The sequence below is a fragment of the Lactuca saligna genome, chromosome 7 (genome assembly GCF_052625555.1).
Source record: "Lactuca saligna cultivar CGN05327 chromosome 7, ASM5262555v1, whole genome shotgun sequence".
NCBI classification, from domain to species: domain Eukaryota; kingdom Viridiplantae; phylum Streptophyta; class Magnoliopsida; order Asterales; family Asteraceae; genus Lactuca; species Lactuca saligna.
In genome coordinates this window covers 30,140,282-30,158,387 of record NC_136423.1, presented here as the reverse complement: position 1 = coordinate 30,158,387, position 18,106 = coordinate 30,140,282, and the positions used below count along the sequence as shown (strand labels likewise).

Below are 18,106 nucleotides of genomic sequence, written 5' to 3'. Positions count from 1 at the left end.
AACAATGTTATTTCCCCTCAATTGCCTTTTGGACTATGATTTCATTAATATAATCTGAATTATTCATAGTGGGCTACAATACAATGGACTAGGTTAAAATACAAATACAGTATGAGCGGGAGGTTGAGCGGGAGGTTGAGAACGGACACTCAAACTGGATCTGAACTCAGTAAACAGAGTAGATGGTAGACCTTTGGTGAAGATGTCAACATACTGAAGGTTGGATGGTACATGAAGAACTCGAATAGATCCATTAGAAACTTTGTCACACACAAAATGAAGATCAATCTCTATGTTTATGGTGCATTGATGTTGCACTGGATTACAAGACATGTAGACTGCACTAATGTTATCACAATAGACAATAGTTACTTTAGTAACTAGAGAGTGTAGCTCACGTAAAAGACTGCGTAGCCAATAGGTTTCGACGATGGCATTAACAACACCTCGGTATTCTGCTTCAACACTAGAACATGACACAATCGGTTTCCGTTTTGATGACAATGATAAAAGATTGTCACCGAGAAACACACAATATCCACTGGTTGACCGAAGAGTTGATGGACATCCCCCCAATCTGCATCAGAGTAGGCAATGAGACCGGTGGTTGAGGAGGGTCGAAGTTGTAGTCCATAGTCTAGAGTATCGCAAACATATCGGAGAATGTGTTTTAAAGCTTTCATGTGCGGTTCTCGAGGGTCATGCATAAATAGACATATCTGTTGTACCCCATAGGATAAGTCTGGGCGGGTGAATGTGAGGTACTGTAAACCGCTAGCCAGACTTCGATATAAAGTAGGGTCTGAAACGGATCACCAACGCAAATAAGTTTGGATTGCGTGTCAGCTGGAGTTTGGCATGGATTGCAGTTGGACATGTTGGCACGATCAAGAAGCTCTTGCACATACTAGCATTGTGATAGGAATAAGCCATGATCATTACGTGTAGCTACAACACCTAAAAAATAGGAAAGATCCCCCAGGTCCTTCATGGCAAATTCAGTGGCCAAGAGAGACATAGTCTACTGAAGAAGTGCTGTAGAGGAAGCTGTGAGAATAATATCATCAACATACAACAATAAATAAGCAGCTTGTGTTTCCGTGAGAAAGATAAATAAAGAAGAGTCGCAACGGCTGTGAGTAAATCCAATTTAAGTAATAAATGTTGCAAACAGTTGAAACTATGCTCGTGCGGCTTATTTCAATCCGTAAATGGACTTCTGTAAAAGACAGACATAATCTGGATTATTTGAATCTCGAAACCCCGGAGGTTGATGCATGTAAACTGTCATATTGAGATGGTCGTGTAAGAAAGCATTTTTTACATCTATTTGATGAATATGCCACTTGCCTGAAATCGCAAGATTAAGGACTATACATATAGTAGCAGGTTTCACAACCGGGCTAAGTGTCTCAACACAATCAATGCCCGGTTGTTGTATTTTTCCATTTGTAACTAACCGAGCTTGATAACGCTCAAGAGAACCATCCGCTTTATATTTTTTTATGAAATAACCACATCAAGAGAACAACATTTTCCCCAGTAGGCCACGGGACAAGAAGCCACGTTTTCTTGCCAATAAGAGTATTAAAGTCGTCTTGCATGGTAATGGTCCAATTTGGATCTTGAAGCGCTTGAAGGTGAGATCGAGGTAGGGGTGATTCGGTGGTAGTGTGAAGATTGAGACGAGAAATAGGTTTTCGGATACCAAGATGACCTCTAGTGACCATGGGATGATTTGGGAAATGAGGGTTATTGGTGGTTTCAGGAGATGACTCGAGAGAGTCATGCGAAGAAAAAAATGAGGGTGATGTGGGGGAAGCACCACTAGTAGAGTGGTGAGGAGTGGTGGTGGGTAGAGAGTGTTGAGAGGTAAGAAACTCACAAGAAATGAAGGATGGTTCATTGTGGTCGAGAAATGAGTAGGAGGGGGGTGATTTGGTGTCATGGAGCTAAAAGGAAAAGAGTCTTCATCAAAGTGACATGATGGGAAATAATGATTTTTCGAGTGGCAAGGTCAAAACAACGATAGCCACGGTGATGAGACGGGTCGCCAATGAAGATACAAGGGGTAGAACGAGGGGCGAGTTTGTGCGGAGTAAGAATGAGAGGATAACATAGGCACCCGAAGACTCGAAGGTGAGAATAAGATGGGGATTTCTGAAAGAGTTTGGTGTATGGGATGTCGTTTTGTATGGAAGTGGATGGTGTGAGATTTAGGAGATGAACCGTCATGTGAAGAGCTTCAACCCAAAAATCAGGTGGGAGGTGGGCGTGAAGAAGAAGAGTTCGTATGATATTGTTGATTGTATATATCATATGTTCGGACTTCCCATTTTGTTGGGAAGTTCGAGGACACGAGAAGCGGAATGTGATGCCATTTTCATTGAATAAATTATGAAAAAGATGATTATCAAATTCCTCCCCCATTATCACATTGGAAACTTTTAATGTCCGTTTTGAACTCGTTTTTAACAAAGGCATGACAGTGTAAGAATTTTGAGAACAATTCTGATTTCTTTCTGAGAGGATATACCCAGACAAAGTTGGAATAGCAAGATTCTAAATAACGTAAGGCGTAGCTCGGCGGTAAGGTAAAAGTTAAGCCATCAGAAGTCTTGGTGAGCCATGGCTTTTTTCAAGGCGTGGCTATATTATATATACATTAAACGATATAAATCATATAATTATTGAATTTTATCAAATATATGAAGTTTTTGTAAGTGTTATATTAATATATAATAGAAAAAAGTTAATAAAAACTCATTTATTTTAGGCCCGATTAAAAAAAAAAAAAAAAAAAAAAAAAAAAAAAAAAACCTGCTCCTTGAAAAAGACTCGTGCCATAACGCGATAAGGCACGCCTTGACACGTTATTTGGGCGTCACGTTTCACAAACCCGCCTTGGACGTTTTCGTAACGGCTACATCACGCCTCGCGCCATGGTACGCCTTGAGGCGTGTCATTGTGTGATTTTTAGAACCATGGGGAATAGTGATCAACAAAAGAGAATAGAATAATTTCTACCACTGATACTTTCAACAGGAGATTGCTATAAATCAGAATGAACAATATCAAATAAGCCAGAAACAATAGTGTTTGAACTTTCAAAAGGTAAATGGATAGATTTGCCAAGTTGACAAGCTTGGCAAGAAACAGTACTAGAACTTTTATTACATGTAATTAATTTATTGGAAACTAAATGATTAAAAGCATGAGCTCCAGGGTCACCGAGACGTTGATGCCACAAGGAAGTAGAACCGGAAAGAAGATCAACTTGTGTAAAGGGAATGACTGGGTAGAGGTCACCAGAGCTGTCACACTTAAGCAGAAGTTGACGAGTTTTGAGATCCTTCACAGAAAAACCACATGGATCAAATTCAATAGAAACAAGATTATCAGTTGTAAAACGACGAACAAATATGAGGTTTTTGATAATATTAGGTGTGACTAATACATTACGAAGGTACAAGGGACGATGCAAGGATTTTAATTTGTATGGCCAGATTGATAAACAGGTATGGAAGAACCATTGCCAACAAGAACGTGATTTATATGACAGTTTTTTGCCAAAAGTAGTGAGTTTACCTGTGTCCGAGGCAAGATGAGTGGTAGCTCATGTGTCTATGTACCACTGAGTATCCAAGCCATCATTTATATGCATCGAGGTCAACGCTTGTGTGATATCTATAGGCTCATCCAGGGTCAGCGGGGGAAAACATTGAGCTAGAGGAGCAAGATTCTGATGAGGAGGGGCAGCAAAGAAGGCTGTTGCAGGGGTTGTTGAGTCGGTATACCCGAGTTTGGAGTAGTACCGAGGACTTTGGGTTGCTGGTTTCTCATAGGTTGGTAAGTAGTTGAAGTCGGTGGTCGAGTGACCTGTTTCCAGGAAGGATATGACTAGGTGTAGGGATTCCACGGGACTGGGTATGGGGGCCATGGAAAACCCGATTGTAGCGATGGTATTTTGGTGGTAGTTCCGGATGGGCGGCGATTATCAGTTGAGTGGGAGCAACTGCAACGTGGCTGTGAAGAGTGACGACCACCTCAGTTTTGAGAGAAGGCCATGTTGCGTGAGTTTGAGGGGCCAGGGTTTCCAGCATGAAGAGCTTGAGGTGACGATGCATGATCCATATGGAGAGGTTGGGTAGGTCGATTTCGACTCATGGTTCGCTCCTCCAAGGTAAGAATCAACCTTCATTTTATAAGAGATGGAAGCGGGTGTTGATGACGCAAGACAGTGGCAATGTTGTCAAAATTTGGTGACAATCCATTAATGAGATATGTAACCAATGTTTGTTCAGGAACCGGTGATCCTATGTTTGCGAGTAAATCTGAAATCATCTTCATTCTTTCACAATAATCAGAGATGGAGAGATCGCCTAGAGTTAGGGTTCGAAGTTCCCGATCAAGCTCAATTGCCCTAGTTTGTTTGTTGTGTCTGAAAAGAGTTTCCAGATCAGTCCATACGGTATGAGTAGTAGCACCTGGTTTGAGGATCATGTTGAGAAGACTTTAAGTGACAGTTCCATAAATCCACATCTTGACGAGATCGTCAAGATTAGACCAAGCTACATCGTTGGCATCTGCGGGTTTAGCAATGCCTGTGAGATGACCTTTAACTCCAAAACTATTGCAGTGGGTCTGGAAGAGTTCTTTCCAAGCATCATAATTCAGCTTATGAAGATCCAAAATCAGTGGAATGTAGACTTTAATGTTGGTTACACCAAAAGGTTTGGTGTTCTTGGGTGATTCAGACATTCTGGCGACAGATTAGAGAGGAGCGATTGAAAGAGGGGAGAAGCAGAGAACATAATTTTCGAGAGCAAGAAGAAGGCAGCGATAGGTTTAGAGAAAAAATCGGGAGTGGCTCTGATACCATGAAACAACGTTATTTTCCCTCAATTGCCTTTTGGACTATGATTTCATTAATATAATCTAAATAATTCATAGTAGGCTACAATACAATGGACTAGGTTAAAATACAAATACAATACTTGGACCTAATGTAAAATACATACATACATGCTACGCTAATCTGAGACATACCAAAAGTGTGGCACGCCTATACGAATCTAGGGTTTTGTTCCAAGAACAAGAATGAACTAAGAACACATAGATTTCTAGATTTTTCAATTTGGAACTCCACCGATTTCATGTATGTTTTTCATGTAGCCATATGCTAGTTTTATGATGGAATGGAGGTGAACTCAATGTTGGAATGAAGTTCAGATTTTTGTAGATAAGAAAAACGGGTTTAAGTCATTCATAATGTACATAGCTTCGCTGTAAAATTCATAAATTCACATAAAAATTCATACATTCACCGAAAAACTCATATATTCACTAGAAAAATTATATAGTCACCGGAAAATTTATATATTGCCTGGAAGGTTCAACTTGGCCGGTTAAACGTACAATAACCAGTCATAATGATATTTTGTTAACATAAAAAACAAGTTTACTAGTATATAGTGTACAGAAGAAAAGTGACCAAATGTGAAAAAAAAAATTGATATTTTGTTACCATCTGAGTCATTTTTCTCTAAAAAAACAAAACTTATGTCTTCATAATCATTGAAGAACCAAAGGGAAAATAAAGAAAGTGTACAAAAGAAAAGTGACTAAATGCGAAAGAAAATAATATTTTGTTATCCTTTTGACACATTTTTCTCTAAACAAACACAACTTGTGTCTTCAAAATCATTGAAGAACCAAAGGGAAAATAAAGAAACATGACCATATATATATATATATATATATATATATATATATATATATATATATATATATATATATATATATATATATATATATATATATATATATATATATATATATATATATATATATATATAATAACTTGTAAACTTATTTTGGTCTCAAAAAGATTATAAGAAAACATAGTTTACGCACTAATTTTTTTCTCATCATTTGTAAATACGAAACAACCTAAGGATTAAACTAAAAACAATTTTGACGCATGAGTGATTAACAAATATGTTTCACCGAAGACAAATATAGAGATCTTAAACCCCGAAAAAGGATAAACATGTATGTTTCGTCGACTATCAATTTCGTAGATGTTAAATACAGTTATTATTATTATTATTATTATTATTATTATTATTATTATTATTATTATTATTATTATTATTATTATTATTATTATTATTATTATTATTATTATTATTATTATTATTATTATTATTATTATTATTATTATTATTATTATTATTATTATTACATAAAATATTCAAGTAGGTTCAAATACAAATGTTGGTTATTTTCATAACCTAGACATATATTGGGCAAGCTTAAACTATCCATCTTTATTCTAGAATATATTAAAACAAAACAAATATATGAAATAATGATTACATTTTTTCATTGAGATTTTTGGTTGTGAAGACTAGGATAAGTTTTCTATTTGACCTCAAGACAACCTCTAAAACCCTCAACAATGAACCATGCAAATTTCTTAGTATATTTTATTGTCACTTTGTATCCTCCGCAACAGATGTATATATAGATGGAGATAAACTCTGACGTGAGAGATAGAAGAGATATAGAGGATTTTGAGTCAAACTATGAACTCAACCCTAAATGGTAAGCAACTATCCAATAAAATTTATCCATCAACAATCTTATATTCTTATCGTAATATCTCCAAATTTAAATGATAACAACTTTTGTACATTTATTAAGTGGTCCAAAACGATATCTAACACCTTGTTCCTTTGTTGATTAGTACTTTGAATCACATCTTTCGCTTAGAATTGTACTCTTTGCTATTGTTATGATTCTGATCTGAATATAGTAGTAAAGATACATCCATTAGGTTCATTCGTTTCATTAAAACTAATTTTGTCTTTTGTTTATTCTATGCACGATTAAATTAGGGTTTCTTTAGTAGAAATCGTTAAGGTGGTGTTTAGTTTTAGAATGTTTACAAAGGAGTTGGAACCTCTCAAGGAATTAGAATATGTTAGGAATTGTAATCATATTCGATAGTTTGTTTGATTGGCGGGAAATGAAATTAGTATCCATTTCCATGTTCTATCATGGTGGGTGGAAGGTGGCAGTGGTGATGATGGTAGAGTGGTGATTGGTGGTGAAAGTGGTGGTGTGACAATAAATCTGCACTTAGTTGTATATCTTGTGAAATTTTTTGGATTTTCAAAATACCTTTTTTATCTTGGTTTGAAAGTTTGACTCTAGTTAATGTCTTGTGTGACAATATTGATGCCATTAAATTAGTGTTGAGTCTAGTTTTTCATGAAAAAATGTAACAGTTTGAAGTGGATGTGCATTTTATAAAAGGGAATGTCTCAAAAGTTGTTTTAAAAGTTATTAAGATTAAATCGGAAGAGAATCATGTTGATATTCTCACAAAATCATCAGGTAAAATGAAACATCATTATTTGTGTAACAAAATGGGTTTCTTGATCCATTTCAAATATAACAATATACTTTTGTTTAGTATGTGGGGGAGGGGTGTTGAAATATGTTATATTTCACTTAGTCTCCAACTAAACCAAAGTATTTCTATTAGTTTCTTTTTATCTAAATTGAGGTGTTTAGTATGGTAAAGGAAATGGACTAGTTCTGGATAGATGAAAGTTGCAAAATATAGATATTTTGGTGAAAGTAATGGAAGTGTAAAATTTTGGATTTATCTTGATTGTAACTTGTATTGTTCAAAGTTAATGAAGTAAGCGCATGTCATCTCTACCTAAATCGACCAAAGGTTTACCCGTATTTTTACTTGGTGTAACCCAATAGTATATAATGTGTAGTGTTGTAGGCTTTCTCATTGATACCATTTAAAAACACACACTCTCGGTTCCTTTTATCTTCTTATGTGAGTTATGGTTTCTGCTATAGTTAGTGTTTCACAATAACATACCTATGTTCGTGTTAGTTTTCTGTTTAGATTTGTTCTTCTTTTATATTGGTAATATACTATAAGTGTTTAAATGATATTGTAGTAATGATTTCTTCTATCAGAGTCTTGATGTGAACGAAATTTTAGGGGGTGTTTCGCTTAGCTTTTGAGAAGGAAAAATTCCTCTTAGGAAAAGTTGCAAAAAGTCAGTTTTAACTGACTTTTCCAAAAATTTCATTTTTCTTATATCTAAAAGTAGACTTTACAAGATCTGTTAGCTTTTACCAAACATCTTTTAGCTTTGTATATTTTTCTAAAAACTAAAAGGTGTTTTAAAAGATAAAACAAACACCCCCTTAGTTTTTGTTTTTCAAGTATAGATCTTTTCAAGACCAAGCTAAATACATGGAAATCAAAGACTTAAATTCGGTGGTAGATTGACCCTTTATATAATATGTGCTTGGAAGCTTACCTTTATATTATTCGTCAATATTTAATGCTTCTAAGAAGATTATTCACACTTTGGAAAGCATTAGACTTTTTTTTTTTTTTTTTTTTTTTTGGGGGGGGGGGGGGGGGGGGGGGGGGGGGTGAGGAGAGGAGATGGCTTAACAAAAAGATCAATTGGATAGCTTGTCAAAAAAATAGTGGCTCTAAATAGGTGACCTTATCATCGATTTCCTATGGAATTTGAACCTACCGAGTCCACATTTATGACTCTGAGTGTGCACCTCACACATTCGTTCTAGGTGAGTAAATTGAACTTAGGTCTTTTTCGATAGTAATGCTAACCACAATAAAATCAACAGCATATAATATGAGAATAAGAGATATATTTCCTCGCTTTTATTGTAAAGAATCGAAAAAAAACCCATTTGATCTCTCAAGGGCGTCTCATATCCAACCAATTAGTTTTCTCAAAGGTAGATTGACAAAAGGGGTAGAAAAGAGGAAACTGGAAGCTCTCATTTCAACCTTGATGACACTTGGGTTAAAAAAAAAAACAGATTTCAATGGTGTGTTCTAAGCTAAATCGATGTGTATGACTATTGGAGCGGTCACTTTTGTTTTGAAGCCAGCTGCAATAAAATGAACACTTATAGCTTCCTATAAAGGCCAATTGCTTTATGTGGAGGTTAAGCCTAAATCACATACATTTAAAATCTTATTATCCGAAAGGGAGTTACTGTTAAATTATGTTTAAGTTTTTTATGCAAAAGACCAGTACAGATGAACAAGTACATCTGTCTCTTATATCGACTTGGAAACAAAGATTCGGTTAAATATGATGTTTCAAGTCAACCCAAATAGGAGAAGCTTTTAGATGCCATCTTCGGTGTCGTGCTTTGTTATATTTGGAAAGTCAGGAACAAAGTAATTTTAAGAAAAGTTAAGATTAATTTGCATAGATTGATGGATGATATTCAACTGTCTCTTATTGCATTTGTCCCCATTTTTTTGCTTGTAGTAATAGGTAACTAGATATTTCGCTAGTTACTTGCTAATATCGTTTTCTAGTTTTCTTTTTAATTATAACTGAGCCGTTCTAAAAAAAATTCCAATGGCAACGAAAAAACCAAAATATACTTAAATTCATGGAATTTGGGGAAAAAAGTAATCCTGATTTTTTTGGATATGTCCTATAGGGATTTCAATAAAGTCCATGGCGTAAAAGTTTGGTTGATATAAAAAATTAGGTTCTCTCCTTGCCTAAATGTTTTCCTGTTATAACATCAAAATAAAGAAACTTAATTTGTAATATGTGTACGTTTGATTGTTTAGACATTAAAGATTTTGATTTAAAGCAACATATATAATTATGGTTTAATATTAGGTTTCTTTATTTAAATCTCTAGTTATTTTTATTTATTCAATCGTCTTCAGGAACATGATGACAATGTTATCTTGAGTATCAAATTTGATATGTTAATATGAATTTTGAAATGAAAGTGAAATAAATAGAACATGTCATTTACTCTACAAACTTACAATGGCAGGGGTGATGAATAAAGGGCCACTAAAATCAGCAGGCCAGTGACCATCTTTAGCTTGGATGGCACATTGAAGTCTAACTGCTTTCTTCACTGTTGTAGTTACCGATTCATAATTCACTACTTCGTCCTCTCCCAGCCTTATGGGCAGTATGCTCAATAAATCAATTCCCTTCTCCTTGATCAACTGCACATAGAGTTATTCTCATTATACGTGCTTAGATTTCACACACATTTTATGATATATTTCACTTTAGTTCATATCAATCATGATACCTGGGCTTGGGTCCATCCTTAAGCTTAAAAAGTTAACAATGGTGTAGAAAAAATAATGGGAATATGAAATTTATGATAAATCACATTTTTAAAATTCCGAGTGACAAAAAAGTATATATTTTATCACTGTTTACTAAAACTATTAAAACATCTATTGAAAGATATATTCATGGTAAAGAAAGGCAATCGCCACTGTGAACGTAACCCTGAGATCATAGAAAAGCAAGGTAATGTGCAAAGTAATTAAGTAGAATAAATTTTAACATGTTAACAAATACAATCACTAATGCAAAAATTAAGGGTGAGATCGGCCATGAAGTTTAGTGCTTTTGGGAGATTTTAGTTTTTTAATTTTTAAGAAAGAACTTTTATATATATATATATATATATATATATATATATATATATATATATATATATATATATATATATATATATATATTCCATAGTGCGAGGTTTTAATTTTTATTTTTAAGCAAAAAGCTCATAATCCAAAATTTACTTCAATTAGCTTTTGACTTTTATCTAATTTTACACCCTTAAAAACTAACAACTATTTTTACCAAACACTTCTATATTAATAAAAACTATAGCTTCCAACTACTACATACCAACTACAAGTTTACAGCTACGAAGTTACGAACTGATTTTGCAAACAACCACAAACTATATGGTGCATTTGTCTAGTATGCCTTATTATTAAATCGTTGAACAAAAGCTTCTACATTGTCAAGAAGAACAACAATAATATTGCTCTTTGGCTTGTGTAACTTTGCTCTACGTAACTTCGCCTAGAAATAGTATCCAAATGTTAGATTAGGTATCTAAGCCACATAACTATATTTAGCATGTACTTGATTTGATTATGAGCATGATCCTTTTGGGTGACCTTCACTCATGCAACTTAACTGAATGACACGTAGAGAGATAATATGGTTTGTTATACGACTAATAAATTGGTATTCAGAATGATTTTATTAATATATTACAAGAATAATATATTATTTGGAAATCATATTATTAAGGGCTTAATATATTTTTGGTCACTTAATATTTGGTTTTATGCTCATTTGGTCACTTAACTCATTTTAAGTTTTAAAAGGTAATCGAACTTTTGACTTTGTGCTCATTTACTCACTTAACTTTTGGTTTGATCACTTAACTTTTAGATTTACACTCATTTAGTGACTTAACTTTTAAAATTGTGCTCATTTAGTCACTAAACTTATGAAAAAATATAAAAGTTTAGTTACTAAATAAGCACAATTTTAAAAGTTAGGTCACTAAATGTGACCGAACCAAAAGTTATATGACTGAATAAGCACAAAATCAAAAGTTTGATGAGCTTTAAAAACTTATAAAGAGTTAAGTGACCAAATAAGCACAAAACTAAAAGTTAAGTGACCAAAAATGACCTAAACCCTATTATTAATTAGTGATTAATAAGAAACTAAATTGATATTAATTTTGGGATTAAAAGAACTAATTAATAATTTAGGGACTATTTTGTAAATAATTAAAAGTTGCAAAATTAACCTGATGGACTCCATAGAGTGGAGTGGATGAAATCTTATGGGAAGCCCAATAGATTTCGTCCAAGGCCTCTAAAGAAGGAATCCATAGGCTACTTGTTGCCTAAGCAAGGTATTAGGGTTTCCACCTAAAAACCCTAGCAGCCACAACACTTATAAATACCCTCTAGTTAGGATTTTCGGTTCTATGCATTATAATAAGAACCCCTGGCCGATTTTCCTTACCTCTCCAAGTCATCCTTTGCATTGGGTGTTTGTGAATCCATTAGAGTTGCAACACTTGGGCCACTAAGCTTTCAAGAGTGAAGATCAAGCAAGGATTGCTCGTGTTATTTAAAATATAACAAGTGAGGTAATAATCAAACCCTAATTTATATGTCAATTTCAAAATTGTGTATGCTAGTCTTAGGATTATTGCTTTGGAGTTTGTCTTTGCATCTTCAATATAGAAAAACTTAGATCCAAAGCAATTAGGGTTTCATGTACACCATAGCAGCCAGACTCAACGAGTACATCATAGAACTCGATGAGTTCCTTGCCTAACTCGATGAGTTGACTCACCTGGTGCCGAATTTTTCGATTTTTTTTTAGATTTAGATTTGGATAATTACCATAACTCGTTTTAATGCCTAAATTTGATTTTTCTGATTAGTATGTGATGATATGGATGATATAAGATTAATTTGATTTAAAGATTTAACCCAGTAGTTTGGAAAAGTTTTAAAATAAAACCTCTTGGTTTTATAGTTTAAATTTGAAATTAAAAGTTTTAGTTTTTGGAAATTTAAATGGTTAAACCCAAGTATTTTGAAAAGTTTCAAAAGTGCACCTCATGGTTTAATAATTTAAAATTCTGATTAAATAACTTTAATTTTGAAATCATAAATTTTGAACCTTGGTATGTTGAATCGTTTTAAAATACACCATCTTGGATTTTATTAATAAGATTAAGTAAGTGTTTAATTAAAAGAGAGTACTAATAAATCCATAATATGGTTTAATTTAATTAAATTAAAAGTTTAATTTATTTAAAAGCTTAAACCACCTAGTATTTTAAAAGTTTAAAATACACCCTTATACTATTATATAATTAAAAGTTCAACTTATATATATATATATATATATATATATATATATATATATATATATATATAAAAGAACAGCCAGTCTTACCCTTAGTAGGACTCATTCACGAAGCTGGTCTATAAGGGGTGTTTAAGGAAGCGGCATGTAAAATGACCGCCATTGGGTATCCACTTTTACCCAGCGCACCCTTGACTAGTGGAGGGTTGTTCGCCGAACGGGTAGGATACGACATTCTCATTAATAAGTATAATGAAATTTAAAGTAACTAAACACTTTTATAAATTCTCAATCTTAGTTAATTTAGGAAAATGTGAATTTGATGCTATTCCATAAAATTGCACTTTGCATCCTGCCAAGTCGTTAGTGGAGCGTGTGTTGTTAACCGTCACACTAACTTTGACTAATAATGGTGGCAAAGGGTAGCTCGAGAATTATCATAGATCAATGGAGCGTGTGTGGTTAACCGACACATTGATTAGGTGGTTAATGACTCGAGAGTGTCAAGCTAATTTGCATGGTTATTCACACATTGTTTATGATTCTCAGTATTCCAGTCACAAACTTGAAGGGAATAATCGAGATTAAACATGCCATTGAAAACTTCAATGAATCTCAAAAGAATCTAGGAATTTTATCTCATTTAAAACCTAATTCTTCATTTGCTTTTTTTGTGGTGGAATTGGTAAATCGTCGTTTACTTACCTTCAAATAATTTGCAATTGGATTACGGCATCCCTCTTTCGAATTGTAAATTATTGTGTTGGATCCTAGACTTAATACTTCATTTAGGTGTTATATTAACGACTAAATCAACTAACTTGAATTTCTCCCCTTTTGTAGATGTCTAGTTTTGACAACTATGGTCTTCCTCAATCCTTTTGAAAATGTTTTCCATTCGAAGATGATGTTCCACATGTCGATAAAGGTGAAAGATCATTCCCTTATTCGTGTAAAGGTGGAACTAGAAATCAACTTCTCTTCCTCCACCTCCTGCAGTAATTCTCCCTGACCCACAATTTTGTCGACTTGAAAAATTCAAAGTGACACAAGCCCTATTAGAATGTAAACATAAAGATGGAAGCTCTGTATATGTAGGTGTTCTAGACATGAAGTCGCACCTTGACAGACTAGGAATGTTAGGTGTCGTTTTCCCAAGGAAGCTGGCTGTTGACTTGGTTCTTCAGTCACTTCCCAAGTCGTATGATCAGTTTGTTAAAGACTATTATATGAAAGACAATGACGTGACCCTCATCAATCTAACATATTTGCTAATTGCTATTGAATCAACATTGATTTGGCGCACTGGTAAAGCAAAATTGATTGGAAGATACACTTCCTAGATTTCCATGGACATCAGCGATGGCAACGGTGATAGTCCAGAAATGATTTCTTCTCCTAAGGGAGAGAAATTTGCCATGGTCGAAAAGTTTAATCATAAGAGAAAGGCGAATCCTGAGATAGTCCCATGTGTCATTCCCAAAGAGTCCACATGTTTCTATTGCCAAGAGAATGGGCATTGGATGCGAAGCTTTCGTATCTACCTGAAAGATCGCAATGATAGTAAAGTCAAAGTGTATGACTCTACTTCAGGTATATTCCCTATCTAACTCTATTAAGTTCCGATTTATTTATTCTTAATACATGATGTGATAAGATTACATTTTGATGTTCTGTAGGATCAGAGAAAGAAGGAAGCTTAAAGGAAGAGCAAGTTGAATCTGATTGTGAAGAGATGGATTTCAATTGCATGATGATCAAATTTTTGAGCTGATACTTAGAAGTTATGCTAGATTGCTTACAAATATTTGGAAACATAGTTTTCATTTGTATTTGCATTTTAAGGACAAGTTTTTTTTTTCTTTTTTTTTTTTTTCATTTTATAAATAAAATAAAATTTTGAGTTTATCTTATTTTTATGGTTCCTTGCAATAACATTTGTGAAAATTGGTGTTTATATGTATTATTAGCAATGTTCAAAATAGATTTGATTCTTTGTTATATCGTTTGTGGTAGTATGTTATTTACCAAGTAAGAAAGGATTCTCATCACCCAATTTTCGATTGGACAGAAACTTGGAATCATACGATTTGAATTGTGTATGTATGAGAATCTTGATCCTTGGTAAATTGTGACTAATTCCTTATTCACATATGTATGTGAGTCAAGTAAAAGACTAAAGGATCTAGTACACATTGATGTGTACTGGTCAGATCCACCACAAAGGATGGTAAAGGCAATTCATCAAGATTTACTAATGGTTCAGTAAATATGATTGTACTTACAAGATTAAGTGTAATTCTAATACCTTGAAAAGTTTGAAAATATAGCAAAACAAATAAGAACAATCAATTAGGCAGAATGATAAAAGTTTCTCCAATCTGAGAGGAAAACCAGAGTATTTAATATCGTGTTTTATCATCATCCTATAATTATGGAATGAAGTTACAAGTCACACTGTTCCAGACCGGCTACGAAACACTAAAATTTAACATCTTAGTTTATGTTCAGTTTATAACAGTTTTATTTATGTAAGTCTTTTATGATCCTGTATTTATATTGTCTTAACCAACAAACTTTTATTTATATATAAGTTTTTTATGATAATGTATACATATGGTCTTAACCAACATAATTTTGTATATTGATTTTGTTTTATTTAAAGATTATTGAGAACTTAGATAATGTCGAGAGAGATACAAAGTGAAGTTCAAATTAAGACCAACATATATTCCAATGACCACTTTAAGAATTATTTTTCCCAATTGCTTAAATGAAAGCAACACCAAACAAAGCAAAGACATTTGCAACGGTTTAAAATAACTGTCCAAAAAAAAATTCTAATCCTAGACAAAATTTGAAATCTTGGTCTCAAAGAAACAAAAAACAATACTTGATAATACTGTAAAACTAAAAGCTCTTTAATGTTTTGTTTTTTTTTTAAATTAAAATACCACCAAGGATGTACATAAGCATCATGAAAAAAACACTAAAATGCACCGTTTTATATTGCTTCCTGTTTTCTTTTCATAATCAGGGGCGGAACACCAACCTTAGAACCGGATGGGCCAAAATGAAAACTTCATACGATAATAATATGAAGTAGTTAATTTTTGGTTAAGAGCTATAATACAAAAAAAAAAAAAAAAAAAAAAAAAAAAAAAAATCTAAAAATAATAACACTAAAGTGTTCTAATATCGTTGGTAAAAAAAACAAACCACATATACACATTGCCATTTGAAAATATGATCATCTAACTATAATATGGAATGTAAATGGAAAGTAACAGAACCCACATAATCCCCAAATTACTATTTTATAGAAATTTTGAGAATGTATTTTTCCCTTCATGTGTTCTAAAATCGACATGTTGGAATAATATAGGATAAACCACGGTAAATGATTAGTCTAAATTCCAATTCATTTTTAAAGAAAATTTGATATTTCATAAAATAAAATAAGATTAATATTAAAGTAGGCTTGCAGCTTTTTAATAGTTTCACTATTGTTGTAGATGAGTAGGTGGGCGTGATCTTTTATATCCTCCAAAATCATTTACATTAAGTATTCTACTAAAAGAAAGAGAAAAAGAAAACTTACACATCCAGAGATCCGATGACCGAGGTTGCTACCTTGTTGATAAGAAATGAAGACTGCACTTCAGCGAGCTTTAGAGTGGAGAGACGGAATACTAGTGAAGAGAACTAAAGGAGATGGATGGTGAACACCTAATGGGGGGAATATTTTCTGTTTTTGGTGAGAAATCCGTTCGTAGCTGAGCATTCCGGCGGCCGACGTTTTCTTTCCGGTACTTACGCTTTTTCCAGAAGTGGTGAATTTTTAGAGTGGGTTTTTGTATTTTTTTCATAGATTGGGTTAACAACTTGGATTATAGAATACTCTTTTGCTTTCATATAAGATATTTAGTTTCCTAATCAATTGATATCTTAATTTTTAGGATTGTTTTGATTTGTTCATATGTATTTTCCTGATTTTGATCATATTTGATTGATGTTTCTGATTTTTTCGGAGTTGAGTAGTTATTTGAATGTTATTTTGGATTATATATAATTAACGTGAGGGGCCAAGATAGCTACTAAAAGATAAAATATGTATGAAATTGTTAAACAAGTATTACGAAGCCAAAAAGCAGGGGGGCCATGGCCCCTCCCGGCCCCTTAAAGCATCCGCCTCTGATTCATAATATTAAACAGTCGTAAGATTTGTTCCCAATTAATTTATTATTTAAGTTTTTCAGTATAGTTAAATATTACTATAATTTTTTTGAAAGTAATTATTTATATAACATTGTAACCAAATAACGTAAAGTTTACAAAGCAATTGTGCATATAGAAAAGCAACTTTGCATGATTCCTTATTTTGATAATTTTTGAGGTGGCATGTATTTACCTGTTGCTGCATGAGCAAATCACTGGATGATAAGAAACCTTCCTTTTGCCTGTTTACAAAATATTGACGAGCATTTTCAACTTCTTGTTGATCTTCCGGTGTTCCAGCATTGGGATCGAACTCCCAAATTTGCCGGCCAACAAAGTTGTTGGTGCTAAACAAGTAGGGATCTTTCCCTTCTGCTATCTTTAACTTCCACATCTTTGTCTGCTTAGGGGATGAATGGCTACAAATAAAAGTTTTCTTATGGTGCTGTATAGTGTCTCACATCTATTAATAGTGAAGGCCTAATACTCGAGGTAGATATATATATAGTACTTATGGTTTTCCTTTTGTCTCGTATGTGGCATATGCAATGGTATTATTTGATTTGCAATATAAAACATATAGGTTATATTATTCATTTTTTTTTGGTGTGTACACCCTAATAATTTTAAATGGGTATTTCAATAGTTTTTAGATGAAATGAAATCAATATATTTTATCACGAGTTAGTTAAAGTTTTTTTTTTTAATATTAAAATGTATTTAAATTTACAATCTATAAGTTACCAGTTACAAAATAATATAATATGGAATGTAAAAAAATAAAATAAAATAAAATAAAAAAAATAATAAAAAAAGCTTAAAAAATACATGGTATTTTCTAAATTATGTTTGATATTTGATATTAAAAATATTGTACTATATTTATGTTCAATGGTATTATTGACTCATCTGACTCAATAGAATTAGCGACCAAATATGTGAAAAAAAAAAAAAAAACATTTTTTTGCAATGGTATTACTCATCCGTCACAAATATGTGGTAAAAGCCAACATCGACAAATCGGCGACCAAAATATTTTGCAGGGAAAACCTTGGTCATTAATGTGAGCGAGTGTCACATGTATATGGTCATTAGTTCCTACCTATAAATTCAATCGT

General features: G+C 33.1%; 1 protein-coding gene across 2 annotated transcripts in view; it reads right to left on the bottom strand.

Moving 5' to 3' along the window:
• The window catches only part of LOC145004212 (dammarenediol II synthase-like), a 46,224-nt gene extending 28,745 nt beyond the window's left edge, over positions 1-17,479 (bottom strand). For both annotated transcript variants that reach the window (XM_078963098.1, XM_078963099.1), the window contains exons 1-2: positions 17,182-17,479; positions 9,878-10,066 (exon numbers count right to left, since the gene is read on the bottom strand). In XM_078963098.1, the coding sequence (XP_078819224.1) occupies positions 9,878-10,066; positions 17,182-17,382 (390 nt within the window). In that variant the 5' untranslated portion in view covers positions 17,383-17,479. The remainder of the gene's footprint in view (positions 1-9,877; positions 10,067-17,181) is intronic.
• Positions 17,480-18,106: the final 627 nt, after the last annotated feature.